The sequence below is a fragment of the Equus asinus genome, chromosome 3 (assembly GCF_041296235.1).
Source record: "Equus asinus isolate D_3611 breed Donkey chromosome 3, EquAss-T2T_v2, whole genome shotgun sequence".
In the NCBI taxonomy this organism is placed as follows: domain Eukaryota; kingdom Metazoa; phylum Chordata; class Mammalia; order Perissodactyla; family Equidae; genus Equus; species Equus asinus.
The window spans coordinates 122,866,903-122,877,500 of NC_091792.1; the positions used below are offsets into that span (position 1 = coordinate 122,866,903).

At 38.5% G+C, this 10,598-nt stretch overlaps 1 protein-coding gene across 13 annotated transcripts in view; it reads left to right on the forward strand.

Annotated features, from left to right (window-relative positions):
- Window positions 1-10,598, forward strand: part of FRYL (FRY like transcription coactivator) — a 249,723-nt gene that overhangs the window by 219,965 nt on the left and 19,160 nt on the right. For 12 of the 13 annotated variants that reach the window (XM_070505928.1, XM_070505931.1, XM_070505932.1 and 9 more), the window contains 3 exons: window positions 1,283-1,486; window positions 3,545-3,712; window positions 8,727-8,977. In XM_070505928.1, coding sequence (XP_070362029.1) covers window positions 1,283-1,486; window positions 3,545-3,712; window positions 8,727-8,977 — 623 coding nt within the window. Of the gene's footprint in view, window positions 1-1,282; window positions 1,487-3,544; window positions 4,248-8,726; window positions 8,978-10,598 lie in introns of all 13 variants that reach the window. The other variant, XR_011502241.1, reaches the window with a different exon arrangement.

Below are 10,598 nucleotides of genomic sequence, written 5' to 3' on the forward strand. Positions count from 1 at the left end.
TTTTAGGAACGTGGCTTTTCAAACCCTGATTGCAGAGCCCTGTTTTCTAGGATACCCTGAGAACAGGGAAAGATCCAAGGGCCAAATGGGCAGACCTCCTGGCCACCTTTATTAACCAGAGCAGCTCTCGTTTTGTTTGTCAGTTTTGCCCAGTTGACTTGCATCTTAAATTTTATTTGAAATAAGTATTCCTCTGCTTTATTCAATAAAAAAAAGAAAAAGATTTGAAAACCTCTATTCTGAACAATCCCTCTTGAGTAAAGGAACACAAATAAATCATAGTCTGCTAGCTAACTCACTGTGATTTGTCATATCAGGGCTTAAGAAAGAATTATATCCTTACAAAAGGAGGATCAGCTTAGAATAACAGAAACATAATTTACATAAATCCGTTATTGGGGTGAAATAGAAATTTGTCGTATTTCCTCTTGACCTTTGGAAGTTGGCAAAGGTTATGTTTTGATAGCTGTAATCTTGATTTTAAATTATTTTATAGTAAAAAATGACCATTGGATTTAGCCAGAGCCATCCTACAGACTAAAATAATTGTGACCCTGTATGTTGTCAACTGAGTGTGGATATTTTAAGTCAGTTTTGCCTTGTATCAAGTATTCAATCTATGTAAATTTTGAAGATTTTCTTAGAGTTTGTGTTACCAAAGTGTATCATAGCAATGTTGTTTTAAGTGTCTGTCTCTGACTTTTTCACAATATATTTTGCATAAAAAAAGTAATTTGAATCACATGTTGCTTCCTGCACAAAGCTTAATCCAGAGCTTGAATCAGTCTTTGGGTGTGAGAAATCACAAAGAATTTTCCCCAAAAGTGTAGCGTATATTTAAATGTTTGTCTTCGTTCTTTCTAATTCTGTGTGTTTTCCTTTTTGCTAACCAGGAGCTGCAGGTAAGTTGCAGCCTGGTGTTGTGGATTGTTTCTTTGTTGTCGTCTGTGACGTACTTGTCTTGGTAGTCTCATTTGTGTTTGTGTGTTAGAATAGAAATGGCCTAGATAGTAGATTTAGTTGGTCCCCAGTAATACAAGATAGAAAGTTAAGAAAATTATTTAGTTAAAATAGGTTATCAACCAAATATTTTGATCTCTTTAAGTATAAATATTTAATGATGTTTTAACCGTTTCAAGAAATTGAAGGGCTGATTGAAACTCTGCTTATGACGATGCATTAAGTATCTTTCATCTCAGTATATGTTTTCCTAGTGTTATTGCATTTACCATATTTATAAGCATGTATTTGAGGATTTAGAAATCATGTCTTACATTTCCAGGGAGAAAGTATGGACAATTTCAACTGGGGAGTCCGCAGGCGCTCACTGGACAGTATTGACAAAGGGGACACTCCATCCCTCCAGGAGTACCAGTGCTCCAGCAGCACGCCCAGCCTGAACCTGACAAACCAGGAGGATACAGATGAGTCCTCAGAAGAGGAAGCGGCCCTCACTGCAAGCCAGATACTCTCACGCACGCAGATGGTACACTACCTTTTTATATGGTGACAGTCGGTCTTGTTTTCCTCTTAACCTCCAACTTGGCCATTAGTGTTTCTTGATTTTCTGATTTTCGTTTCAGTTTGGTTAAAATGCACACACTGAAATGAAAATACAAAATTGCAGCTGTAAGGGAGTATTCTATTATTCATGACAGAACTAAACATTTGTTGATACTGTGCTCCCCTTAGCAGCTAAGACATATTTTATATTGCTTTTCTCCTCGTCATGGCAGTTGTTCTGTGCACAGTCAGAGGCCCTCATCTTGAAGGATACTTAATTCACTACCCGCTCTTCTTTCCTAGTTGATGTGCAAAGATAGAGCACAGTTTTGGTCTCTTTCAAGATCAAGTCATTGATATGGGGATTCTGACTTGTATCCCAAGGGCTAGATGACAAAGATTTAAAGAGTGAGTGAAAAATGAGAAAATGAAGACTGCAAGAGTAGCCTTCATTTCAGAAATGTGAGGTTGAGAGGAAGGATAAAGATGCAGGGTAGTGGGTTGGAACTTCAAGATGGCAGTATGAGGAGAGAGAAGGCATAGAAGGTATGGAATAGCTACCATGATACATGTGGTAAGGGAGCAACCAGTGTAGACCAGGTGTCAGCTACAGTTACACAGCGGCGATGTTGAATGGCGGGGGCTGAGCTGGCTTTAGACATAATGTCAAGTTGTCAGCTTGTGGTTGGCTGCCTGTCATCTCTCCTGTTTTTGACATCTCACTGTTGCCCAATGTCTTTCAACGAACTCCCCATTTAAGTGTTAAATGATAAGCCGTTGCTGATAACAATAGCAATAGTTATCACTCACTGAGTGTTTAAGATGTGCCAGTTTCTGTTCAAGCTGTTTTACATGGATTAGTCACTAGAACTCTGCCCCCAACCACACGAAGTAAGTACAGTTATTTCAGTTCTGGTCCCAGGACACACAGCAGGTAATTGAATTTGAACCGGGCAGTCTGCCCCCAGATCCATGCCACCTAAGGCTTGGGTGTCCATGCGAGTGTTTTCATTTAAAGGAATGGTTGAGCTACTGGCAATAGTGACTGACTGAATGAGGCACAGGCCCTCCCTGAGCCAAACTATGGGCTCAGAGGCTGGCATCAGGCCACCAACCTGCTGTGTGACTGTGGTCAAGTTACCTAACCTCTCCTTTAAAACAGGGCTCCTGGTGGTATCTGCCTCATGGGAATTTCATGAGGAGGAAAGCCACCTAGCCTACTCTAAGTGCTTAATATAGGTTAGCTCTCCTGAGAGCCTTGGGGTAGAATTGACTGTCTCCTTATAAAGCCAGCTCTAGTCATAAGGGTAGTGAGGTAAAAAAGAATTTTAAGTTGCTTCCTCCTCAGAGGAAAAACAGTTAGTTTTTGCCTTTACCTACTCTGAAGCATAAACTTGATATTTCTTATGTCAAATATTGACCATGAAAAATTTATAATCTTGCCTAAAAGAGGAAAAATTGTAATATATTTTCTTCTAATTAAATTACAACTAGTTTTTAAAGACTATAAACCCACTAATGATGGACTGCCATTACAACAACTTTATCGTCCCAATTCTTTTTGTCTTATTGAAGTTTTGTGGTATTGATTTTTGCTTAAATGAGTGAATGGCCTGTTGAGACTTACGTGCCTGCCTCCGAATTAATGCTGCTTCTTAAGAATCCGCTGCCTGCTTGGCGTTGAGGCCACAGGGAGGTCAAAGAGCCCTGACAAATCCTCAGACCAACTGAAAACACAAAACATTGTAAAGATAGGAATTTCAGTTCAAGATAAACATGGTTACATAGAGCTCTTCCACTTGGCTATTTCTTGTTTGGCAAAATTTAACCTATATTAATGGATGTTTCAGTTCTGTTGATGGGTTAGCTGCCTGCATTAACAGCACCAATTCTGGGGTAGACTAAAGGGTCGGGGGAGGTAATCCTATGAAGTCTAAGAAGCTCTTTATAAGTAAGCCCCCAAAGTATCTTATGATGTAGAATATGCTTCAGTGACCATCCCTGACTCATAAAGGAATTCCTTATTGTATTCTCCTTTTAGTTAAACAATGATTCTGCTGCCGATGAAACCATGCCAGACCATCCGGATTTACTTCTTCAGTCTCAAGACTCCACTGGCAGCGTCTCGACAGAAGAAGTGCTTCAAATCAGAGATGAGACCCCAACTTTGGAGGCTTCTCTAGATAATGCTAACAGCCAGCTGCCTGAGGTGGGGAGAGTTGGGGGCTGGTGCATGGCCAATCTGGGCTCCTTTTAGCACTATTTCATCCCTCGCTTTTCTTCCAAAAGAGTTTTCATCTGATACACTAATTATTTGATTTGTTTCCAGTATTTCTAACCTGTTGGGTTGTTTCAGATGAGATAGTCAAGTCTGATGATACAGAAAGTTGATGGATTAAGGAAATGACCTACAGGTTAAAAATAACCTTGAGTGTTTTTAATGAGCATTTTGAGTTGCAGAATGTGATTAGTTTAATGTATAGACGCTTCTCTGGGGATGGTGAGCATCATCTGTGGCGCTGTATCTTCTTTGAAGGACCGCTTTTGTTTCTCCTTCTCTCTTTGCTTTGTGTTTTGGTTTATGTGATTGATGCTATGATTGGGATTAAAACCTCAGGCCAGCTGTGTTAGCAGTTGGTTAAATGAAACGTTTTAAAAAGACTTTGGAACTACTAGTATTATGTTTTTTGGAAAGACCTGTGAGAAGTAAGCCACATTCCAAGCTAATGACTGACCAAAAATAAGTAAGTATTAGTTTTCTTAGTGTTTTTCTTTTAAGATTATTATAGATACTTTTTTTCTAACTGTAATTGCTATAGCTATGTCATTATGGCTTGGTAAGTAGTAGGAAAATACTATATTTTTTCAGTGTTAACCAAATTAAACCGTTATTAGATCTGATTATTTTAGGAAGTTGAATTCTCATGTTCTTATTAAGCCGGCAATGTATTTAACATTTTTAACAGTAAATTTTGAAATGAAGGCATTTTGGCAGTTTTTTAAATGCTCACGCTAGAATGGCTGAAGTTTGGATAATTCATTTCCACAAATATTAATTGAGATTTTACTAGCTGCCAGGCATTCCGTCAGGTGCTAGAAAGCTGAAGAAGGTATGACCCCTGTTCTCAGGGAGTGCATTGTCTATTAAGGGAGACAGAGAAGGTTAAAAAAAAAAAAGCAGTACATTTCCATATGAGAAACTCAATAATAGACATGTTCAAGGCTTTGTGAAAACTCAGAGGAAAGACTGATCAGTTGGGCATTGGGGATGGTGGTGGTAAAGGACAGTCTTCGTGGCCACTGGGACATTCCAGACAGAGGGACTCCATGTGGGAAGACACAACAACGTGAAATAGCATGGTATGTTCAGGTAAGAGCAGGAAATTCAGTATTTCTAGAGACTAAAATGGGAGAAGGCAGAAGAGCAAGAGGAAAGATGGGCAGGGTCTGAGACATGGAGGGCCCTGCGTGCCATACTAAGACTTCATCTTGATAAGAGAGGAAGTCATGAATTTTCATTCTTTCAAAAGATACCTATCTTGTGACAAGCACTGTACCAGATACCTAGATGGGAATACAGGGCATACGAGCATTCAGTCACTTAGCCAGTTTTTATTGAGCACCTACCACATGCTGGGCGCTATTCTAGGCGCCAGGCCTACAGCACTGTGTGAAACAGACAAAGGCTCCTGGTTGTACGGAGCTTAATTCTAGTAGGAGAGACATCATAAACAGATAAAACAAAATATAAATAATAGAAAGTGATCATCTTCTTATTCATACTAAGAAAATCTAACAGTAAGGTGGACTTGGTGAAGGGGAAGGTGGGATAGGGTAGCATTTGAGGTGAAACCTAAGTGACAGGAAGGAGCCAACCCTTGAAGATGTGGAGGAAGAACTCCGTTCCAGGCTGAGGAAGCAGCAGTTAGAAAGGCAGAGGTGTATCTGAAGAACGACAAGCTGGCCAGGGGGGCAGGAGCGCGGTGAACATGAGCGATGGAGGGAGAAGGAGATGGGGGGGCCAAGGTGCTCTCAAGGTCGGTCTTATGAGCCACACAGCAGGTAACCACTGGAGGATTTTAAGCAGAAGAAGCTTATGATCTGATTGTTTATTTCTTAAAATCTCAGCTTTTTTTGTGGAAAAAGGAAAGTAGGTTCTGGTACCTGCCACATGGAGCCTGCAGTCTGGGCACCTATCACCAGGGAAAGGTTACAGTCTGATTGTGTTTCAGTAAAGTCTCTGTGATGGAGGTGTGAAGAAGAGTGGACTGGAGGAGGCCGGGATGTGGAGATAAGCTGGAAGAACATTAGCAAGAGATAAAGGGGGCCTGAACTAAGACCCAGCGCGTGAGCATGGGAAGTGGTTACAGGAGAGAACTGACAGGACTTAGAGATGCACCTGCAGTAGACTATAGTCCTTTCAGTTGCTGGGAGGCTTGTTAAAGTGAACAGTAACTACTAGTTAATAATCTAATCTGCAGTGTCTAGTTTAGATCATAGCATGTTAAAAGGTCAACAGACATTCTCATTAGAAACAGTGGTAAACAGCAGACTGATACTAGAAATACCTTCTTAACAAAAGCAGTGTGGTTAATGGTCGTGTATTTTAATTTTATTTAATTAACAAATGGGGAAATCTTTTAATTTTTGTTATTAAAATAGCTTTAATCATAGTGCATAAACTACCTCTCAGAAATAATTCATAATTATTGGAAATGAATTGGAAATTAATGCAAACTTCCATATATATATGGGAAATTGTGTTATTTCAGATGGGGCATTCATTCATCAAACAATATTTATTGGGCCCACTTCCAAGACACTGTAAAGTTTGGTGGGTTATTTCAACATGGTATGTGCAAATTGCCGTAGAAGGAAAAATTAATACCAATCAAAATCCTAGGTGTAGATGTGTCTCTAGGACTGTAACGTTAACTGTCTTTCCAAATAACTAATACTTACGCCTTTCATGGCCAAATCGTTAAAAAGGAAAATTTCAGATGGAAACCTTAAATAGGATGTATTGAACATGAGCTGTTGGAGTGATTAAGGAATGATTGTACTCTATTATTTAAGAAGTGCAATTCTGTGAGGATGCAAGAGTGTGCTGCTTTCCTTGCTTAACTAACTCCGGACCAATGTTCCCTTAATCCATTTTGTGTTTTCCTGCAGTATTTCTGTGCCTTTGACATCTTCTCATTCCTTTTCCCTGAAATACTATCTGTCTTAGTCAGCTTTGGCTGCTCTAACAAAATACCGTAAACTTGGGTGGCTTATCGACAATAGAAATTTATTTCTCACAGTTCTAGAGGCCAGGAAATCCAAGATCAAGGTGCCGGCCGATTCACTCTGGGTGAGGGCCTGCTTCCTGGTAGCAAACGCTGTCTTCCTGCTATGACCTCACATGGTGGGAAAAGAGCTCGATAGCCCTCTGGCATCTTCTTATAAGGGTACTAATCCCATTCACGAGGGCTCTACCCTCATGACCTAATCACCTCCCAAAGGCCCCACCTCCTAAAACCATCGCATTGGGGGTTAGGTTTTCAACATATGAATTTTGAGGGAACAAAAACATTCCATCCATAACCCTATTGCTACCCTATCTTTGTCAAAGCCCATCATGTGTTGTTTCCTCCAAAGAGACTAGTCTTCTGCCTCAACCAGATGTGATCTTTCCCTTCTTTGAGTACCAGTAGTCCTTGTATATTGCTGATATTGACATTACACTTACGATACTTTACTATATATTATTGTCATTTGCATATTAGGCTAACCCCATTATTAGGTTATAAACCAAGTGTAGTTAGTTATTAATTTATCCCAGACCACTCAGCCCAGAATCTCGTCAAAATCCTTCTTTTTATTTTGTTATACAGTCATGCATCATTTAACAACGGGGATACGTTCTGAGAAATATGTCGTTAGGTGATTTTGTCATTGTGTGAACATCATAGAGTGTACTTACACAAACCTAGATGGTATAGCCTACTGCACACCTAGGGTGTATGGTACTAATCTTACGGGACCACGATCATATATGCGGTCCATCATCGACGAAAATGACATATGCAATGCATGACTATAGGTGAATTTTACAGATGAATAAACTAAGGCCCAGGCTGGTCTAAGGTCAGGGGCTCTTTCATTTTTCATATTTTGGAAAGAAAATTCGGTTTTTACTCATGAAAAAGGGATAATAAACTACTGTACAACTAACTAGTAACTTAGGTCTAAGTACTGAAAGAAGCTGATCTTTGTTCCTAAAACTGTGAGACCATGAGTGGGTATTTTCAAACTGATTAAACTAATATCCATACATGCATATTAAAACTAGTATTGATACTGTCACGATATACACCTTAGAAGTATTTCTCTTTTTTAATAGTGGTAGTTCATTTATTTAACCCATATCTGTTGGGCTTCTACTCCATGTCAGGCATGTAGCAACCGTACTTCAGTAATGTTACAATGGATAGGAAGGTAAAACCATGAGTGCACACTGTAACACACATTCTCATTATCATTTGCTGAGGGTTAGGAGAACGCAGTCACTGTTTTTGATAAATGAGCTTGAACTGTAACTCGGTGATGAAGCATTATTCAAACCTGGAATGAGTTATTGTGGCCTTATGACTTGAAAGCAACTCTTACATCACAAGTATTCAGCTCATGTATACCAGTAAGGCTGCCTTTGTTTCAGTTCAGCATCCTCCTGATTGGTCAGGACCTGCTCCTGATTCATGGCAGCAACACAAGACCAGCGGGTTAACGATTTTGAATTATCTCCTCTTATATCCAGAACTCAATGGATATAATGTTTTGGTATAATGAAAGAAATGACATTGCAAATAAGAGAGAATTTATAGTAGTAATGTAAAATTCTACTAATGTAGAATTAGAGTATGTATGAGAGAAGATATTTTACCAAAGGATATATTTCTAAGGAAACAACTAAAGTCTGTTAAGAGAAAAAAAGTCGCCTTGCTATTTTTATGTGGCAGTAGGCGATACATTTTAATTTCAAAATTTGTAAAACCTTGTACTGTTTTTTTAAAAAGTCTTATATAATCAGAGTCCACAAAGTCCAAAAATTAAACTATGTAAATGAAGACTACTCAATAAAATAGATTACATTGTTGGCAATGATCATTTTTTCTATGTTGATAAAATTCTTTTTTTTTTTAAAGTTTGTAAAGTCCATAAAAAATACGATTGTTTTACAGGATACCAGTTCAGTATTAAAGGAGGAACAGGTTATTACAAGCTTTGAAGATGAAGGGTCATATATAATTCAAGAACAGCAAGATTCTCTTGTGTGTCAAGGAATTCTCGATTTAGAGGAAACTGAAGTGCCAGAGCCTCTCGCTCCTGAGAGCTACCCCGAGTCCATCTGTGAAGAGGATGTGACCTTAGCTTTGAAAGAACTAGATGAGAGATGTGAAGAAGAAGAAGCCGATTTCTCTGGACTGTCGAGGTGAGAATACAGTATGACAAACACTATAATGAAGTGATATTTTCTATGCCATCCCCTCCCAACTATGACCCTCAATTCCAGTTTACTTATGTGTGTATGGTTTAGTCCATAATCATACTGTCTTCATTTTTTTTTTTTTAAGATTTTATTTTCTTTCCTTTTTCTCCCCAAAGCCCCCCGGTACATGGTTGTATATTCTTCGTCGTGGGTACTTCTAGTTGTGGCGTGTGGGACACTGACTGCCTCAGTGTGGTTTGATGAGCAGTGCCATGTCCATGCCCAGGATTCAAACCAACGAAACACTGGGCCGTGTGCAGCACAGCGCGCAAACTTAACCACTCGGCCACGGGGCCACCCCCATACTGTCTTCATTTTTAAAGATAAAATGACTTAACATGATGGGTTCATTTCTGTTAGTGACATTCATTTAAAGAAAAACAAGTAGGCCATTCTCAAGGCACTAGTGAATGGCATTCTACACTGGGAAGCACACCAAATATCGATCTTGGCAAAATGCCTAATGGCCAGGTGTTAAAATCAATTCTGGGCCAGGGCCAGATCTGAGTATCAGAATCATAAGATGAACTTCTGTGATGTCAGAATAAATCTGAACTATATCCCTAAATTATTTTACAGTTTCATTATCAATGGTCAGATTTTTAAAGCTAGACATTTAATGGGCAAAAGTGATGATTTCTTAGTAGTCAGATAATTTTCTCAGTACTGTTTTAAATGTTTATGCTCTGCACATTCGAAATTTATCATCACATTAGGCACATGTATGTGGTGATGGATTGTAATTAGTCTTTGGGTGGTGAACATGATGTAATCTACACAAAAATCGATATATATATATATATATCAATGTACACCTGAAATTTATATAATGTTATAAACCAATGTTACTGCAATAAAAAATTTTAAATAATAATAATAAAAAATGTATTATCACAAAGTATGAAGAATTCCCAAAGAGGACTGTTTCTTCACTCATGAGCTAACTGAGTTGAATAACCAATTATGACATCTAGTTTGTAAAGGAAGTTTTGGTGGCTGCTGTGAAACTTGTAGACCAAACAATTCTATAGTGATTAGAATTATATAATCTACCATCTACTATTTTGCTTTTATTATTATTTAAATTTTATAAATATTTGTGGCTCAAAATAACGTACTTTATAAAGGTATCTAACTTACTGCACTCTCAGTCTATTTCCCTATTCAGCAATTTGAAGCTCCTTGATAATTATTTTCATACAAAAATTAATATTTAGTAATCAAGAATTTGAGTTTTACTCTTACAATAAAAATTATTCATTTATACTTCAAGTGGTGATAGAGTTTTAACATATACAACACATAAGGAAATTTTTCACTCTCTGTGTCTAGAATGCTCACCTATATTTGAAAGTGTACATTGAGATATTGACAACATGTCTTGGTGACACACCTTGTTCCTATTATTGATTTGGATATGACAGTAGCCTTTGCAGTCACTCGCTCATTCGTTGATCATACACGAGTTCATGGATGCCAGAAATGATGTGGAGGTGGATATTCAGCTCTTTAGCTTTCTGAAAGGCTGAAGCCACATAGTTGACTTTGGCAAGTACTGAAGCTG